Below are 20,085 nucleotides of genomic sequence, written 5' to 3'. Positions count from 1 at the left end.
GACCACCCAAATCTCCTCCTCCCTTCCCTGCTTCTCAGTTTTAATATCCTAGATCCTCAGGTTCATCGGGTCAGAGATGGAGCCACAGAGGAGAGAAGGAGCAGTGAGATGAAGACTTAACTCCCCGGAGAGGGTCTTCCTAAAACCATCTGCCCAAAACGAACAAGGAGGAAGATGCCAAGAGGACACAGTTCTAGGCTCAGCTTTTCCACAAATGATGCAACTTTAGGCTAGTCGCTTTCCCTCCCTGGGCCTTTGTTCCCTCATCCGTACAACGGGGACAATGCCAGCGTCCCCACCCAGGGTTGTGGTGAGGATGGAACGCTCCCAGCTCCTGAGAAACTGGGCGAGCACTGCTCGGCTCTTCCCGTCTAGTGGGACTTGGCCCCGCTCGGATCCCTGGTCCCTCTGCTCTTCGGGGCAAGGGCCAGCCTAGCTCATCTCTGGGGAGCCCTTGCTCTGCGTTCTGAGCCACCTGCAGTCCCCGCATCCCAGGGACAAGCGCCCCAGCCCCGACCTGTACTCGGCTCCCCAGCCCTTGACGAAGCTCATGCGGATGGTGCACATCCGGGTCAGCTGGTACACGGCCTCGAAGCCCTGGTTGACAGATTGAGCCAGGAGGGCGGCAAACTCCTGGTTGTTGAAGATCTTCAGGTTGCATCCTGCCAACAGAACAAAAACAGTGCTCGTGGGGACGAAGAGTGCACTTGTCCGGAGCTCCTCTCCTGGCTAAAGCCCCCCACCCCACCCCCAGGGTCACCCGGACCAGTGTTCCCGTATTAGCCACAGATTCCACGCTCAGCACCACACTGGGGGCGAGCCCACGTGGTCCCCGCCCCTGAAGCCATCACCACCGTGATGGGGAGATGCAGCTGACACAGGTGAGGGGGGAGAGTTAAACAGCGGGGACCATAGCTCCAGTTCCCAGAGCCATGGGAAGGCTGAGGAACACAGTAAAGTGAGCCCAGGAACAAGGGAAACGGTTGGGAGAGGTGAGCCCTGCCCTGGGCGAAGGGGCCAAGGCAAGACTCCAGGGAACAGAGGCAGGGTCACGAGCCTGAAGGCTCGTCGGGTATGGCCGACCTCCTGGGGAGCAGGAGTCCTTGCCCTTTGATGGGGGGAGCACCAGAGAGACGGGCCAGCTGAGAGGCTACCCGGCCTGCCGTGCCAACAGGAGTTCGGCAGAGGGTCCTGGGCACCTTCCACCTGGGCTCCTCCAACAAATCCACCTCTGCCCGGGCCAGGAGGCAGCGAGAGATCTGGGCCACATCTTGGCCTCTGGGCACGAGGCTGGGGTGGGGTGACATTCTCGGCAAAGTTGAAGGTGTGTACCTAACTCCAGGCATAAAACCAGAGACAGGCACACATAAAGTTTACCGTAAAATCTCTTGTTCGAAGTCCTACCGCCTGAGTGCCAGGAATGTGTCAATCAGAGAAAGAAAAGACAAAAAAAAGCACATGCCAAAAATGCCCAAAAAGGTGAGCTGAGGTGACACTAACGGGCCAGCACTGGGCCCCTCGGCTTGCTGCGTGACTCTGGGCTGGTCACTTTCTCTTCTAAGCCCGTGTCTCCCTTGTGAAAGGAGAGGCTGGCCTCAGAGGCCCCGCAGCTCTGACATCCCATGAGATAACATCCAGCACCACAGCCAGCTCTGCCGGAACCAGAGAGGGAGAGGGTGGGGCCGGGGGATGGGCACAAAGCCAAGTGCGCATCTGGACTTCCTCTTCTCATTTTCTCTGAGGGGAAGAGGGGTGAAGCAGAGCCCAAGGTGAGTTCCGGTCCCCCGCCCAGCAAGCAGCAGAGAAGCACACAGCCCTAGGCTCATCCTGGCTCAGCCACTTACTAGCTGTGTGTCCTTTGCAGGTAGCTTAACCTCTCTGAACTTGTCTCCTCAGCATGCCTCCTCGCCTGAAGAGCTAGAATAACTGGTGAGGACTAAGTGAGCCCCAAGGTAGCCGTGTGCTCTGTAAACGCAACCACACGACGTTCCAGAAATGGAGAGCACCACGAGCATCTCAAACTCTTTTGCATTCTTAAGTTGATCCAGCCCATGACCCACCGCTCCACCACCACCTGCTACTTAGTGAGCAGGAAGACATGCCACACACACGCCGCAGGCAACGGACTGAGCCACACACTCTACCCACCGGGCACAGTCCACGCTCTGCGGCTGCGCGCCCTGGGAGAGGTGGGCTGCGGCAGGGGCGTTCTGCCTCAGCTTTCTAAGTAAAGAGGCCTTGGATGAGATCAGCCACCTGCCTGGTCATCCACCCAGGCCTGGCCCTGTCCAAGCCACCCTCTGGGGTGAGCCTGCCACCCCTTGGAATACAGGTGGGATTCGTAGCCCTACTCAGAAAACCCTCAACAGTCCCCCTGAATAAAAGCAAAACTTTCTCATGTTCTTCCGTGGCCTGGTCCCATCATGTTTTCTAAACGTGTCTCCCGACTGTCGTTTAAACGGCCACTCTGCAGGCAGAGTGCAGCCCACGTGTGCCCTGCCCTCCATCACCTCTGGGCCTTCGCCCATATCGTTCCCTCTGCCTGGGATGCCCTCACGGTCCCCGCCCCACCATCACCCTATGCCTAATGCTTACCTACTGCTCCAAGCCCAAATGCCTTCTCCTCCATGAAGCCTTTCCTGATCCATCCTAACAGTTAAATGTGTTTCTCCCCTTGGATCCAAGAGCACGTTACCTGTGCTGCTTGCATGGTGCGTAGCACCCTCCCTTGTATTAAACACATTTGTGTCTTTGCCTTGCACACTCAGCTGATGGGTAAGGTCTGTGGGGACAGCAGAAGGACTTTCTGCACCCCTCCATCCCCCTACAGCATCTGGCATGGCTTTAGGAAGGGAGGGAGGGAGGGAGAAAAGGAAGGAAGCAGGCATACTATCTTAGCATCTATGCACACAGGCAATAAACAGGTACCCAGAGATCAAAGGCAGATGTGTCAGATGCTGCGTCTGCTCCCCGAAGGTTCGGGGAGGTCACAATAAGACAGCAAGGCAGAAAACCCAAGGGAAGCATCTCCAGATTGTCAGTGCGAACACCCATGAGGAGACAAGGTAAGAGAGGAGAAACCTTTTTAGCATCCCAGGCGTGTGCCGCAGAGGAGAGGACCTCAGGGAAAGGGTGGGTATGTCGGTGGTGGTACCTGGTGGGATCTTGCAGACGGTGGCTGGGTGCCAGCCGTAGCGCTGGTTACAGTTGGGAGACTGGACAAAGATGGCACTGTCGCTGAGGCACTCTGCGAAGACCTCGCCTCCGATGTAGTACAGCCGCACGCCTCGCCCTAGAGAGATTCGGGTCAGAGTGGTCCTGGCACCAGCTGAGGCTACCAGAGGAGGCAGAACTGCAGCCGATTGCTCCAAGTGACTGGTTCTCTGCCAGGGTCACCAGGCAAACGGGGCCCAGAGCCCAACCCTAAACACACAGGGAAGTGATGCCAAAGCTGGGGAGGCAGACGACGAGAGGAAAGAGCATGGGTAAGTCTTAACAGCAGCCTCTGCCGATGACCTGCCATGGGCCTCGGCCAAGTTACTCAGCCGCTGAGCCTCAGTTTCCTCATCCGTAAGATGGGGGTAACAATCGTACCTACCTCATGGGGCTGCTGTAAGACACACAGCAAGTGCCTGGTGAGCAGTAGTTGCTGCTGCTGCTACTACTACTAGGTCCCTTCCCCCTCCAAGATTCAGAAACTCATTTAGTCAGCCTGCAGAGCTCCTCCTGAGGCGGCAGATACCCCGGGAGCCCTTCACTGCAAGGATGGCTTAATTAGTGCCACTCCCTGTACCTTTCTCCCCTCGATGCATTTTTCTAAAACATTCCATAGCTTTATATCATTTACTTTCCCTTCATCTCTTAAATCCACTCCAGATGGACAGAAATTATTTTTAAATTGGCTCCGCAATTCAAGCAAGTTATATAAACCCTCTGACAAGGAGTCTCTGCTCAGCCAGGGGATGTTCTCTTCTCCTGCCTGGAAGGTCTTTGTTCCCACTCCTGGGGGCAGAGGCCCAGAGGGCCGGGGAATGGAGCCAGCTTTCACAGGCGCAACGTGGAGTGGGATGGAAACCAAGCGACCGGCTGCAGGCCTGCCTCCTCGTCCCACCACTGTCCCCGGCCCCGCCACTCCCCAGTTCTTCCTGGCTCAGTGCTACAGGACTTGGCGGCTCACAGACACCAGGGTGCTGACAGACTCGGGGGCCACTAGGAGGCGCCCTAGAGTTATGTCGGTCAAGAGCGGGAGGCAGAGGTGGGAAGACCCAGACCCAAAGGACAAAAATGTTTGGGTAATTTTTGAAATGTTATATTTAAATATGGAAAAGTATAAAGTGGGTAAGTAAACACCTGTGTATACCACCGAGGATCTTTTTAAAAGAAAACAAGTAGGAAGCTGTCTGGGAAGGATGCAGGCTCAGGGGCAGGAGGGGGCTCTTTGTCACCGACTGTGTTACACACTTGCTGTGTGGCCCCTGCAGGGCTCTGCCCCTCCCTGGGCATCAGGTTATCATTCCCTGGAAAATAGGCGCACTGGCGCAGGCCCATGGCTTCCAAACTTTTCTTGACTGTAAAACCCTCTGTCCAAATGAAATCTTCTGTGAAGGCGCAAGATATAATACAAACGAGCGCAGAGGTGCTCTGGTTCACATGTGCCCAGACCCCTGCTGCCCTGCCCAGCTCCTGCGTTTCCTCTGGAACCCCTTGGCCACCCTGCGTGCCCTCAACAATGTCTGAGAATACCCACCATCTCTACACCATCTCTATGGCCCTTCTAGGACTCTGGATCGCAGGGCTGTGAACATCCCCAGCACGATAATTTTATGAGCAAACCAAGTGACACACAGCAAGGCTTCCTCCTCCCTAAACTAAGTGATCTTTCACCACGTGCTAGGTGTCAGGAGAGAGTGTTAGCAGCAGTGGTGTCCCGGAGGCGGGCAATACTGGTCTCTCTACCTCTTCTAAGTTCCTAGAACGAGGAGTATCATTCCTCCAAGGTGGACTATATACCTGTCCACCTATCAGTACTTCAAGGGTATTTTTATTAAGAGAATTGCACGGTTGCCTTTCTCAAGAAAGTCAACTGTCCTCTGTGGCTCTCAAATTTTCAGAAATGGTCTCTGAGTGGGAACGATCAAGCAACCGCAACTCTACCTGTCTGGCCCCTAAACAAGGCAATACGCAGCCTGGGGGACGGGCACGGGGGAGGCGCACAGTGGTGGCTGGTGGGTTCTGGCAGGGGCTGTGCTGGCTGGGGCGCGGGGTGGTGTCAGAGGGGGGAGCGCGGCCGCCCCTTACCAATATGCCTCCGCGTCAGCTCCACGGCCGCGTTCCTGTTGACATTTGAGAGCAGCCCCAGGCAGAAGCGCTCTGAGTTGGAGGGGTCGGTGAAGCCATCCACTGTCATGGACGGCTGTGAGGCGTGGAATGTCTCCCCGACACGCTGGTTGAGCTCGTAGTAGGAGATGGAACACCAGAAGGCCGGCTCGCAGTAGGTGACGGGCTGCAGGTCTGAGGAGACAGGCCGGGCCACTGGGTCAGGGGGCCCCCCCCAGCCCCTGAACTCCTGGATGGGGTCCCCTAGATGCTCCAGAAGCCTGTTTCCCCACCTCTCAGGGCATTAGAATCCACACCCCCCCCCCCCCCCCGCCTCACCCTTTTACTGTGTAAAACTCGCAGGATCCAGTGGGACAAAACCCTCAGGTGTTGGGAGAAGCATTCCACTGGCCTTGGTACTTTTTATTTAGTTGAGCTCACAAAGGCCCTGCCCCGCCCGGCCTGGCCTTGGCTTACTGAAGTAGTCTTCAAGGAGGTGCTGGGTCAAACCCAAAAGGCCCTGAGACCAACAAGCACCTGGCTAAACGCACCGGACAGGCCAGGAGTGCCCACTGCGGTCTGGCCACACCATCTGCCTCTCTCCCAAGGTCCCCAGAGTAACCCATGCTGATCTCTGCCTCCCAGAAGGGCTTGCAGCTTCTGGCTCTGCCTGGTCGTGGGCTAACTCCTAGCCTGTCGGGCGGCAGCGTCCAAGCCTGTGAAATGACAAGGCTGGTGCGGCCCAGGGGGTCGCGTCCACAGCCACACAGGCACCAGGCACCGTCTACAGAGTGAACTGGGTCCCTGCCTCTTATTGCGGAAACTATCTTCCAAATGTATCCAGATGCCATCTGTCGGGGTGGCTAAGACACAAACTCACCTAAAAGCAGCTCTGAATTTATCCTAGTTGTCAGTCTGTGTCTCGGTCAAGGGCTCCTCAGAGCAAACTGCTGGTTCTCAGAAGAGGTGGGAACCCCTGAAACAGAGGTTTCCCCTCGCGTGCCTCCACGTTACCTTTCCCGTGATTCCCTACGCCTCCTGTCACCTCCAGCTGTTCCAGGCTCCACACCTGCCCAGGTACCCCTGCCCTCCTCCTGCCCGTCTGTGTGTCATCTCCCACCTTAGGGTCCATCCTCTTGGCCCTGGGCCGGGCCCTCGTCCTTCCTCACTTGCAGCAGTGCCACGCCTCTGACAGGACTCCCCAGCACTCCAGCCAGCCCTTCCAGCTGCTTCTCTGCTCTGTACTGCTCCCCGGGCCACATCCTGCTCTCTGCCTACTTGAATCCCACCATCTGCTGGCGAATCAGGGATTCTGCTGCTCTCATTTCTCTGTCTCAGACCTCCAGCCTGAGTCACTCGCTCTGGCTCTTACAGAGACGTGGAGCCGCCTGGTCACTCAGGGCGTGACTTTGTGGGAGCCAGTGAGAGTGATGGGAAGGGCTCGCCGTGCCAAGTCTCAGCACTGGCCCGAGACCCCTGCTCACCGCCCGCCGGGCAACTTCCCAGAGCGAGAACCCACGAGAACCTCTGCTCAGCTCACCAGACCTCTGAAAGTGCGTAAAGCCCAGGAGAGGCCCGGGTTCCCCTGCAGGGCAAAGTGGCCCTGATCTCCTTCTGGGGTCTACGCCCATGATCCCGTCTAAGGGTAAAGAGGAGGTCAGCACACACGGGAGGAGCTGCAGCCCGTGACATCCCTGCACTCAACACACCCAGGAAGAGTCAGCTAGAGGGTCAGGACACCTACATCAGGTTTCTCAACCTCGGCACTATTGAGATTTGGGGCCAGATAATTCTCTGTGGGGAGAGGGTTCTGTGCACTCTAGGATGTGCACAGCATCCCTGGCCTCTACCCACCCGATGCCGGCGGCACACATCCATCTCACCGTCCCAGCTGTGACAGTAAGAAATGCCTCCAGACATTGCAAAAAGTCTTCCACAGGGCAAAACAGGCCCCAGTTGAAAACCACTGCCCTAGATGCTTGACCAGGTCATGGAGCACAAGCTTCAAGGCCGGATGGACCATCGTCCACCCTCCGCTCAGACACGGACCAGCTGTGTGCTGCTGAGCAAACCAGTTAAACTCTGAATTTCAGTGTCCACATCCCCCCCCCCGCCCCCCCCCGCCCCGGGTCACCAGAGCGGAGAATCTCCTTTACCACCAGGCGCTGTTTGTGGATGGACTGAGATAATTCAAGTGGAGAGTGGGGCACACATCCAGCACTCAATAAATGGTGTTAACAGAAATTATAATAATTTTGGTTATATGAACTTGAAGAGATCCTGTTCTTGTCCTGACCTCCATCCGAAGGGAGCGAAGTGTCCTTGCCCCTCCTTGCCTTGCCAGGGCCCACACTACTTAATGGTGAAAGTGGTGTGGTGGGGCAGGAGCGACCACGGCCCGCGGCCAGTGCCCCCGAGGCTGGGTTGAGCCACGCCAGCCACATCCGGCTCTGGCTTTGCTCGATGCTTGACATTCCAATGAGATAAGCTATATTCTAAACAATGTGGTCACTAAAATGTGAGCTATGTTGCTTTGGAAACCTTAAAAAAAAAACAACCACCACCACCTAAGAAATCCAAGTGCACTCCGAGCCTTCAAAGTGGTCTGGCAACGTGTCAGGGCCAAGAGGTACTGGGGAATTCCCAGAGGCAAGCTCCGCTGACCCTGCTGTGCAAGCTGAGGGACATGACGTCCCTCTCTGGCCTCAGTGGCCCAGTCTGAACAGTGACTGCAGTGTACTGGAAGCCACTGAAAGCAGACCATGTAGGTCACGGTGTTTCTGGCATGGGTCACCACGAAGAGGCAGCTATGGCTGATCTGGGCTGGCCTTGGCTTCTCTAGCCAAGTACAGAACAGAGCCGTCTTCATCTCCAAATTATAAAGCCTTTTCCAGCACCCCCTGGGCTTAGTCCAGGCAGAAGTGAGCGAGCTAGGCTCCCAGGAACACTGACTCAGCCCACCCATCAAAAGGAGAGAAGCCAGCAGGCCACCCATTGGGTAACGTGGGGCCAGAACCATATTCTGGGCATGTGTGGGCTTCAAGGTGTCTCGGAATCAGAGAGAGGCTTGGGGTCCTAGCCCAAGAGGCCCTCCCAAGCAGATCTGAGTCCTTATCTAAACATCCCTGCAACTCACAGACACTCACTGAACAGTGCTGTGGAAAACACAGGATGCAGGAGCCTGACACATAATTAAGAAGATGCTGGTTGGGGGAACAGAGCAGTCAGGCCAAGGCAAAGTCTGAAGGCTGCCATTTCAGAGAGTGCTGTTTGGACGAGCCGACCTACATTCAGAAGCAGCACCGCAGCCATGCACTTACTGTTGTCTGCAAACAACTGACAGTCAGCCCTGCCTTTCACCTCTCTCCCTCCCATCATCCCTCGGTGCTTCCTCAAGGCATTTCTGTAAGAGGAGCTGCAGACCCAAGTATGATCACCACCTCTGGGTTATGCCTTTATTTTAAACTTCATGTATGCCCTCATTTCTTTCCTACCAAAGGACTTATCCAGACCATGGTTCCGAACAAGACAAAGTCAGGACCCTGGAAAAGAGAAGACTATAAACAGGCTAACCATGAAGTTACAGCTCCTGAAAGAGCACTCCGCTTGGGTCTAAGCTTCCTAGCAGACAAGGCGAAAAGGGAGCATAATATGCTACATGGCTCTGGTTGGTGGACAGACAATTCTTACTAGTTCTGCAGGGGAAACAAAACTTGTCCTGGGCACTAAATCTTTTTTTTTTTTTTTTTTTTTTTTTGCGGTATGCGGGCTTCTCACTGTTGTGGCCTCTCCCGTTGCGGAGCACAGGCTCCGGACGCGCAGGCTCAGCGGCCATGGCTCACAGGCCCAGCTGCTATGCGGCATGTGGGATCCTCCCGGACCGGGGCACAAACCCGTGTCCCCTGCATCGGCAGGCGGACTCTCAACCACTGCGCCACCAGGGAAGCTGGGCATTAAATCTTAAATGACATCTTCAGGTGGCTACTCCTCCTCCACATCAATCAATCCAACCAGCCAACCTACCCTAGTTTCAAGAGTTTCCCAACAAACGCAGAAGCAATTTTATGTAAGGTTGCTTCTAAGAACCCTGAACATATGCCACTCACAGGCTCCTCTGGGAGGACAACTCTACAGGGTAAAGTGACCTGCCCCAGTGGAAAGTGGTTTCGCTTCTCTAGCCAAGGACTCAGCACACCTGGAGTGGCAGCTGATGGCGTGTGCCCAAGGCCTTCCCTTCAAACGCTTCTGCTCTCAGCCAGACTGCTGAGTCTGTGCCAATCTCTCTTCCTGCAGCAGAGGCGTTGCAGACGCAGGAGCCTCCCGCTGCAGCCGTGCTCGGCCCCCTGTCCCCACCGGTGCGGTGTCGGCCAGACCACTCGAGGAGCACGGGGCACTTAATTCTCGACTGGCCCCCTGCCAGCCTAACGCATTGGCTGGCTTCGGCTCTGAGCCCGATTCCAAGCTGGCACTGACTTTCTGTTTTGTTTAAGGAAAAGAAAACAGAATAAAACCCAGAAGGCAAAGGGATGCCTATTAAAAACATGTGCGAGAGATCCAAATCCGGTAAACGAAAGGGGCGGGGGGAGGTCGGAGCGGGGAAATTAACTTTCTACTATACATCGAAAGCAGGGACTGGGCGAGGGCCTGGAGCAGCGACGCTGTAAAGCTAAAGGTCAGGACACAAACGGCTGCCTTAGTCTGCGCCCTGCTCACCTGCGGAAGGCGGCTCTGCCTCAGGCCAGGAGGCTTCCACGCCCCAACCCCCACGTGCACTTCCCCTGCCTGGACTGCTCGTCCCCCTCGTCTGCCAGGACGCAACCTTCGAGGCCCAGCGCAGGTGGCTGTGAAAATATCCTCTACCCCTGTGCCTGAGCCACCTGTGTACCTGAGGGTTAGGTCCCTGCAGGCCCAGGCCAGCTGTGTCCCAGCAGCCGGGCACCAATGCCAACTTGTCTCACCAAGGATTAGGCAACAAACCCAGTTTTACACAGAAAAGACCCCACGCTCTTTCAACCTAGGACCAGTTTACTGAAACCAAGAACAGTGGAAAAGTCTAAGAGCTGGACGGACCCTCGGGGACGTGACGGTCCAGCCGGCAGCCGACGTCCTGCCATGAAGGTGCCTGCCTGTGGTGTCCCAAGCTTATGGAAGATTAAAGCCCAACGAGGCCTCAGAAAAGAACTTCTGCAGCAGCCCAAGACACCTGGGATCGGGTAGGGCCTGTAACGTGGGCCCCTGCCCTCTCTCGGGGCCCAGGGGTCTTCCTGCTACTCTGCCACCAGGGCCCCCTTCTCCTGGCAGGAGAGGAAGGCAGCCTCAGCCCAAGGTCCTCCGGGAAACCATCACCTCCTTAAACTCCAGCTCAGCCGCTGCCCCAGGACATTCCCTGGTACCTCGTTTCCCCCAGTCAAGGCCCCTCCCGAGATGTCTCACTTTAAAGCAGAGAACAACTTTACTCACCGGCAGGATCCAGCTCGTTATCTTTCTTCTCTCTCTCCGCCTCCCTCCTCCTTCCCCTCCATTTGCTCCAATCCTTGACCTAAATCCTTAGGAAATTCCAGGTGACTCATCCGGCATGATGTGTAATAACAGGAACATCACCTGCTCACATCCCTTCCCTGCAAAACAAAGCCCTGGGACCTCCCCAGAGCCTGCCCCTGGCCAGAAGCTGAGCTGCCTTTCAGTCACTCATGGGGCGCCTCCACGAGGCACCCCAAGTGGCTTTACTGTGGCAGGAGGTGCAATCTTTTGCCTGGAGGAGGGAGGAAATGAAGCAGCAGCCCCATGTCCTATGCTTGCTTTCTTTTTGTATAATAACTCCTTTACTAGAAATAATAGGTGTCCTGAGATGCCCTGTCTCTCTCCGGGGAGAACTCTCCGCGTGCCTGTCAGCATCCTACTGTTTGGGACATGCCAGCCACAAAGGAGAAACGCAGAGGCAGCTGCTGCGTGCTGCCCACCCCACCACCCTTTTATCCCCAAAAGATGCCCTTGAACTCACGAGGAGTTCTCTTCTCACTTCTCACTTCGCATCTCTGCAGAACCCGCCCACTGTGTCCTTCAGCACCTCCTCCCCTCCCTGAGGCCCCATCCTCCACCTGACCCTCAGCCTCTTCCCGAGAGGGTCCCGTGAGTCTGTCTTCAGCCCTCTTTCCTTCTTGAGCTGGGTCTCCCTCTCCACTGAATCCATCCACTCCCAGGACTTCAGCCGAACCTTCATCAGTGTTTCCAAAGTGAGATCTATGGGAGGGTCAATGGGATCGTAAGAGAAAAGTGTTCCAGCAGCGGTTGGACCCGTGGGAGAAACGCTGGACCAAACAGGCCTCCTTTCTGCAGGACTCTCAGAGGCTTTACGCTGCGGGTGCCCTGGGGGCCCCAGGAGGGGGCACAGTATAGGCTTTCCAAACTCATTTGATGACAAAATCATGTCTCTGACTCCACTCTGGGCAAGGCTGTCAAACATGCTAATGGCTTCCAAAGCCGCACCTCCAGCCGCAGCCTCTCTCCTGACCGTCCTGCCGCTTCCTGGACACAGGCAAGCACCGGCATCTCCCTGTCACCCTTCGCCCCAAACGCCGTCCCATCTCCTGGGGCTCTGCCTCAGTTAAACTGAAACGTCGTTTTCCCAGTTAAAGCTGATCAATGAATGCCAGGATTCATGACACTCTTAAACGCCCTCTCCTCTCCCGCTGCCATTTCTCTAAAGCATTCATCTCAGCCTCCTTCAGCGCTACAGCTTCCTAAGTGGGTATTTGGGGGGGGGGGGGTAGCCCCAGTAATTTCCCCTAGATTTTAAATTCCACACAGTGGCCAGATTAATCATTATGAAGCTGCTGTCAGATAACCACCAACCCCCAACTCAGAACCCACCATCTCGCCTCATCCTATAGGCAAGACAGGGCTACGTAAGGGGGGCCCTCAGGGCTCTCTTCTCAGCCCGCCAACCCCGAGCCTCATCTTCTCCACTGTGCCTCCCAACAAGCCAGCCAACCACACCGCCAGCTGTCCTCCGAGCTCACCCCACCCTTTCACGCCATTGCTTCCATCGGCAGCGTCCTTCCCTCCTTCTCTGCCTCACCGTGTCCCACCTGTCCTTCAAGGCCCAGCTCATACAGGTCATCACAACTCCAAGGTCCCCCCACCCTACTTGGCACTGTCCTCCTGGGCACATACAGTTCCTTCCTCCTGTGTGCAGCTCCCTTGGCACCGGGCACAGTGCATCACCGGTGGACAGACACCTCCAGCCACTCCACCAGACTGTGAACGCCTAAACGTCCTCCCCGGCTCTGGACCACCAGCATCAGTACCTACTAGGAACTCAGCGAATGGTGACTGAATGAGTTAATACATAGGAGACACTGGCCACCCTGGATGATGTCCCCACTGGAATGCCACGGTTTGCTCCTTTGAACCCTCAGGGTACTTCATCTGCACCTACCTCTTGCTTTAATTAATTTATTTATTTATTTATTTATTATAGTTGCAGCACATGGGATCTTTCATTGCGGCACATGGGCTCTTTGTTGCAGCTTCTCGCTAGTTGTGGCACATGAGCTCAGTAGTTGCGGCGCGAGGGATTAGTTGCCCCGCAGCATGTGGGATCTCAGTTCCCCCACCAGGGATCGAAACCACATCCCCTGCACTGGAAGGCGGACTTAACCACTGGACCACCAGGGAAGTCCCCCCTCTTGTTTTATATAAAAAGTATTTATCGTCCTGCCTTATTTATCCCAACAAGGCCAAAAGCACCTTCGTGTCAGGGTCTGTGACGCCTCTTTGAATTCCCCCACTTGGACTGGCATACAGTGACCAAGCAGGAAGTGCCCAGAGAATGACTGAGTGAGGAAGAGACAGGTAAGCAGGGAGGGCTCCCAGCCAGGGACAACATGGGACACCAGGGCCCTCACACCTGACATGTGTTCCCAACTGTACGTCAATAGGTGTCTCCTTGAGCCTAGTTCTTCTGAGTGAAAAAGGGGAGAGCTAGTCTAAGGGACCGAGCAAAGGCAGGGTCCTGCTGCACATGGGGGCACAAGTTCTGGATCCCCATGGCCTGAGTTCAAAGCCAGCTTCTCCATTGTCTAGCTGCGTGAAGGGGACAAGTTCATTAACCAGTCCGTCCCTTGGTTTCCTATTCCATAAAATGAAAAATCACAGCACCACCACCTTAGATAGTTGTTACAAAGGTTCCGTTAACAGGTATGAGCCACTCTGCACAACACTCAGTGAACAGCAAGTTCTCGAGAAACGTTTGCCATCTTCGTCCATCCTTTCATCCCCTTGCAGCTACGATGCCAGAGGCTGTGAGATGGTAGGGGCCCTACCAACAGTACCGAATGGGTGAAGGCGGGGGTTCGAGGGCTTGGCAAGCAGAGAGGAAGCCGGGCCTGTCAGCGCCCGTGTCTCGCCGTGAGTCCTACCGGGGCTTGTTGGCTGACTTGTCCCCCACATTCACATCTTCCCAGCCGAGTGGCACCCCCTTCTCTGCCCACCAGGCTTGGAGGCTGTCCCTTCCTTTGGAAGAAACGGCCTAAGAATTCCTGACCCTCAGACGAGAGGCAAGGGAGAACTGTGCCAGCAGGGCACTCTGCCTCGGGGCCAAGTTCAAGAACATGCTGTCATCCTGGTCCACGCAATCTCGAGGGGAATTCACAGTGAGTACCCGCCCAGGACAACCTGCGGCCTGAACCACCAAGTCAGGCAGTGGGGCTGCCAAGGCAAGCACCAGCTCTGATGTCTGTCGACTTCAGGGCACCCATGGCCATGGTGGGGTAAGAGGGCTCAGCCTCCAGAGCTGAAAGCCCAGAGTCAAGTTCACACTCATGGCCTTTAAGTTCTCAAGGGTTAACACAGCTTCCAGCCTTCAGAATTTGTGTTTAAAAACCCCATCAGTCCTTTCCCATCGGGAATGTGACCTTCCCGCTGTAAAGCCCAACACTCACAGTGGTATTAGTTTACAAAGATGATAAAACAGATCCCCCAAAGCTACAGTTCACACTGCCCACTTGTCAGCCTGTATCAAAAGGTTTTCAAGCAGCTCCCCACGTTCCAAATGAGGACTTTCTTCATCTGATGCTATCAGTCAAGGACTGGGAACAACTGGGAACAAAAGCCAGGCCACAATCCACTCTGATTCACCAAGCTTGGATATTAACTCCTCCTTTTCCTGAGCCACAAATCAAACCCCAGCAATACAGGCTGGAAAAGAATCAAACTCACATTTTTCTAAAGCTACCAGACCAACACAGAAAAAAAAACCTCCCCTCAATAAAAACTGAACAAATATTTAATTTGTTCTGAGCCCTCCGGCAGGCCCCACACTGAAGCCAAAGGATGCTCCTGGATTAGAAAAGTGAATCTCAGAAAAAGGACCCAGAAATCAAACATCTAAGGGAAGGTTGTGGAAATGATGGCCCAGCTGCTCCAAAACATCACGAGATAATGCAAGATGATCAACGAGTCATCTAAGTACGGAAATGTGTTTACAAAATAACAATGAGAAGACAGAAGGAAAAGATGGATATGAACTAGCATCTCAAAGGCAAAGCGCAAATATATGCGCCTGATCCACAAACAGCAGAGGGACCGAGTGAAACAAAAATATTTGTGTTAGGGCAGGGGGATTATGGGTAACTTGGCTTTTTTCCCCCCCAAATTCCTTATATGGTACTGTTTTAAATAAAAATGACATCATTGTCAGATGAGGTGCTCAGATAAAATCCAAGTAACAAGTCCCCGAAAGCCGGGGGCCGCGGTTTGCACCGCTGCCTGTGGCTTTGCGTCAAACCACACACGGATGCTCACTGACCGGAGACCCTCGTGTCTCTTAAGCACAAGGTTCGGGGCTTTTTCACTCACGCGTGTCTAACCGCCTCCCTGGGGAAATACAAACCTGGCACACGGCTGCCTTCCCTGCCACCACTGTTCTCAGGTTTCCCGTTCTGTGGGTGACCCCAGAAACAACGTAACCAGAAACCTGATGGGCTGCACTGGGCGGATGGTGGGGGTCGGAGCAGGGGAGCCTCAACTTCAGGGCCCCCTCCACACACGGGCCACCAGGCAGGGCTACAGCTAGAGGGGGATTGAGTCATCCAAAGAGCTACTTACCCAAGTTATTGTGTGCTGGGGACATCGGATTCGGGGATAGGTTTGGAGAACCTAGGAGGTGAGACACAGCTGTGAGACTTCGGAAAAGACTGTTGGCCTGGGGAGCCAGAGGACAGAACGTTTGCATCAAGGTGGGGCAGGAAGAAAACCTTGGACTGAGCCTCCACGGTCCAGGAGAAGACCAAACCCCACATCCTCGCCTGTGCTTCCCCTTCCCCGGGCCCCAGCTTCCTCATCTGTGGAACCAACAGATGAGAGGATGACCTTGGAGTCTCTTCCACAACTCGATGGTTTGATGCTTCTCACCAAGCACCCGGCCACAGGGCTGCTGCATTCCCAGCCTGGGTGCACAGACCTCACACTGACCCTCCCTGTTAACTGAGCCCCCAGAGGGACAGAAGGAGCAGGGAAGACCCTCTCCACAGCTGCTCCAGACCCCAGGCAGCGAAGGTAAGGCTTGCAGCTGCCCAGACCTCACCAGTCTTGTTCACACTGCTCAGGACCTGCAAATACCAACGCAGCCTTTTCCCCAGGTTTCAGGAAACTCACTGAGCTGCCTCGGACACCCCACAACTCAGCAACCAGACTGACGTGATGCTACACGTGGGAAAAAGTCCTAACGACCCAATTCTTTCTACTCTAATATCGTTCCTCTACCTGTTTTTTCCCCCGAAAAAAGAAAAAAACCCACAGGGAGTCAGCCTTCCGAAAACCAAGTGACTGCTCTTCCGGAAAGCAACACTGGGCAGGCCCCTCCTTTGTCCCTGCACCCATGGGGCTCCAGCTCTGGAGAGCTGCTTATTGACTGACAGCCCTGTGATTTCAGCCCCGGCTCCACCCCCTGAAGTCTACAGTCCGCCCAGCTGGGCCTTAAGCTTACGCTGCCTTGAGCTGTTAACGGGGGTCTGCGCCTGCTCTTAACTCAGCTGTAACCTTCTTGAGGACCCGGGAGGAACCATGGGTTTCTTTCTCACCCCTAGCACCCAATCTTCGGAGGGATGTGGAAGAGTCACAGAAAGAGCAGAGCTTCCGAATGTGCCACGGGGTCTGGCCATGGTACCACTTATCAGCCATGGGACTTTGGCAAAGTGGTTCGACCTCTTCGAGCCTTGATTTTTTTCCCCTCAGGTATAAAACGGGGAGAATACCACCTATCGTGTGATTTGTGGAAATGCAGTGGGATCGTGCCTATGAAAACGCCTGTACCATAGCTGGTACACAGTATGTGCTCAGTAAATGTTGGTCTTCTGATTTGTGCTGGCCCGAATGACGGAGACCCAGGAAGGCAGGGGGACCTTCTCACTGGTCTCAACAGACCTGTGTGCATGTCCGGGGAGAAGCAGGGCTGGACAAGGTGATCCTCGGGCCCCACATGAGGCGCTACCACATCTCAACTGTCAGGGAAGCCAAGTCCATGAGCAACTGGACTGGTTTGAGAGAAGAGCAGAGAATAAATAGGAGACCCCACCCACGGGCTGGCTGGGGTCCACAAAGCCCAGGCACACATTCAATAAATCAGTAATGTTCACAACAGGTACACTAAGGGAGGAGAGGAGGGAGGGAGAGACAGAGAAGGTGGAGCAGAAAGGGAGGAGAGGAAGGGGAAGGAACAAGAGCTGAGAGGGTGGAAATGTGGCTGCTCGTCCCATAGAAGACCCTCTCCTTTGGTCTGTTCACTGTTTTTTTTGTTTTTTTTGTTTTTTGCAGTATGGGGGCCTCTCACTGTTGTGGCCTCTCCCGCCGTGGAGCGCAGGCTCCGGACGCGCAGGCTCAGCGGCCATGGCCCACGGGCCCAGCCGCTCCGCGGCATGTGGGATCTTCCCGGACCGGGGCATGAACCCGCGTCCCCTGCATCGGCAGGCGGACTCCCAACCACTGCGCCACCAGGGAAGCCCGGTCTGTTCACTTTTATAACAGTGAAGGCAGCCCTCGCGTTACCGCACTTTCCTTTACTGTGCTCTGCAGATGCTGCATCTTTTACATAATGAAGGTTTGTGGCAACCCTGCGTCGAGCAAGTGTTATCAGCACGGTTTTTCCAACAGTACGTGCTCTCTTCGCACCTCTGTCCCGTTGTGATAATTCTCACAATATTTCTAACTTTTTCACCACTGTTATGTTGGTAATGGTGATCTGCGATCCATGATCTTTGATGTTACTATTGCAAAAACGATTGACTCGCTGAAGGCTCAGATGATGGTTAACATTTTTCAGCCATCAAGTATTTCTTAAGTAAGGTGTGTATACTGCTTTTTTAGACATAATGCTATTACACACTTAATAGACTATAGTGTAAACATAACTTTTACATGTACTGGGAAACGAAAAATTTGTGCGACTTGCTTTAAAGTGGTTGTCTGGAAGTGAACCCACAGTATCTCGGAGGTTTGCCTGTAATCATTCCACAAACGTGAAGAGCAACCAGGAGGGAAGGGGGAAAGGAGAGGGAGAAGCAATACAGCATCTGCAGAAATGCTGCTTAGCTGGCTTGCTTCCCATGCCAGCGTTTCATAGCTGTACCCTTACAGCGGTCACTTGGCATTGAATACAGAAAGGTCTTCGAGATGCATTCCGGCTGGGTCCACACTGTCAGCCACCTACCAGGGGTGTGTCAGGGTATGTGTGCTAAACCCCAAGGGCCACGATGCCCAGCCTACATATCAAGTGACCACGTTTACAGTAAACGTGCAAGTCTCCCGCATCCTTCTTTGGGGAATTACGCTCTCTTCTGGGCTGCGCGCAGGGCAGGTGGCCCCACGGTGTCAGGCGGCTCTGTGTGTACAAGGCATGCCCGCTGTCAGGAGGAGGGAACATCTGCTCGGCCCCCTCCTCCTCACCCAACCACACGCAACACAGTGCACATGCGATGTGGCAGCTGGGGTTCAATTCAAGAAACTGCTGGTCTGGAGCCAATTTGGTCCCTTAACAAATGAGGCAGGAACATCTGGAGATGTGGCTGGAGATGACTGGGCTGGGTCCCTCACGGCAGGAACACACAGATCACATTTGGTCATCACATAAAAATCGATGCTTTGGGGCCTCGACTGCCACTAGCAAAGACCCTGCCTCTGTTTTGGCTCTCCTGAGCTATTTCAGGTGATGGAGCCCACCCTCCATCCTACTGCCAGCAGCATCTCATTTGCTTAAAGGCTGTGGGGGCTCCTCCTCAGCCCCCGGCCACACTCGAAGCCTTGAGTGCGGGGCCCTCCTGTCTCTGGAGGAGCACACTCCAGCCATCCCGGAACTCACCAGCTCTCCTGCCCACGCCCCCGACTCTGCCTGGTACACCCTCTACCTGCCCTGATGGCCTGGCCAAACCCTACACGTCTCCGACGCTCCACTCGAGAGAAGGCTACACTGCAAGGTGATGCTCGGCGCCCCCAACGCCCCGTCCCCAGGCTGGGTCACGTGGCCCCGCTCTGTGCCCTGATGCCACACGGCATCCTCCAGCAGGGCACACATGAGATGGCACGGTGACTGCGGGCTGTCTTGTCGGTCTCCCCCACGAACTGCGAGCGGCTTCGCTCCTCCTCTGTCCCAGACCCGAGCCCAGTGATTGCTCTGTACATACTGGATGGAGGGACAGAGGGAGGCATGGGGGAGGGCGGGCACTCAGGCTTAGGAGCAGAGCCCCACGAGACTCTGACCTGCGTCCATGCTGTGGTTCATCTGGTGGTCACTGGTCTCTCCATCTTCACTCAAGTAGCCTGGGGGCGGGGTTTCTGGGAATTGAAAGGAAGGTGGTTCATTAAATGGCCTCTCTGGTTTGCCTCTTGAGATGCCCTTTGCAAACTCACGCATTCACACCATTATGCCAGGGGCGGGGCGCCGAGGAGCTCTGGGCCTCCGATCCCTGGCTCCCACCTTCCTCATGCCCTTCTTCCTCCCTGCTCCCCACCTGGATCATGACCACCTTTGTTCACACCATCCCTGACTCCCAAGTCTGAAATGCCTATTCCTACAGCCTCTGCCGGGCTAAACTTCTCCCCATCCCTCAAGGTTAGGTTTAAGCTCCGCCTCCCTCTCAGGGAGGCAGTGGACTCACCCCTGCCTCACTCATCTCTGTTCTCTGAAGGGCAACAGCCTCAAAGCGCCCTTTAGCTTTACTATCTACCCGTGTGCAGATCCATGGTTACCTGCTGTCTCTTGAGAGGATGTCTTAGCTCCCGAAGTGGGATGCAAGTTCTGTGACAGCAGAGATTGCAATCTATTTCTCTGAATGGCCCCCAGACCCCGACTCAGCTCTCTGCTTTGCTGGATGGACAGAGTGGGCAACCTACCCCTAGGGACCCGCACCACCTGTGAAGGATATGTAAGCCTGGATTTGTAAAGCGGGTCCCTCCTTAACGCTCTGACCCACGCGCAAAGGCCCGCGGTCAACCTCAGCACGGTGAGCTCACTCGGGGTGAAAGTCCAAACTAGCCAGCTCTGAAGGTAAGGCGGCACATCGCTGCCCGGCCACCTGCGCTGGGGCTGGCTAAGCTCCGCCAAGCAGTTTTCCTGGACGCCCAGAGTGCTGGTGATTCACACATTATTTGCATGTAAATGAGGGGCTTCTAAAAACATTTGCACTCTGCCGGCACAGCCCACTTCTCCCAGTGGAATAAAACCTCCCACCCAGCTTGTAACCCTCCCCGGGCTTACTTACAGGGCCAGTTCTCCGC

The 20,085-nt window shown here is 55.2% G+C and overlaps 1 protein-coding gene across 2 annotated transcripts in view; it reads right to left on the bottom strand.

The window, feature by feature from the left end:
* Nucleotides 1–20,085, bottom strand: part of SMAD3 (SMAD family member 3) — a 116,593-nt gene that overhangs the window by 2,540 nt on the left and 93,968 nt on the right. For both annotated transcript variants that reach the window (XM_082853889.1, XM_082853890.1), the window contains exons 4-8: nt 19,069–19,143; nt 15,424–15,474; nt 5,299–5,511; nt 3,155–3,292; nt 518–662 (exon numbers count right to left, since the gene is read on the bottom strand). In XM_082853889.1, coding sequence (XP_082710015.1) covers nt 518–662; nt 3,155–3,292; nt 5,299–5,511; nt 15,424–15,474; nt 19,069–19,143 — 622 coding nt within the window. The remainder of the gene's footprint in view (nt 1–517; nt 663–3,154; nt 3,293–5,298; nt 5,512–15,423; nt 15,475–19,068; nt 19,144–20,085) is intronic.

Source organism: Leucopleurus acutus (assembly GCF_964270905.1).
Source record: "Leucopleurus acutus genome assembly, chromosome: 1".
Taxonomy (NCBI): Eukaryota; Metazoa; Chordata; class Mammalia; order Artiodactyla; family Delphinidae; genus Leucopleurus; species Leucopleurus acutus.
This window is presented reverse-complemented; position numbering and strand designations above follow the sequence as displayed.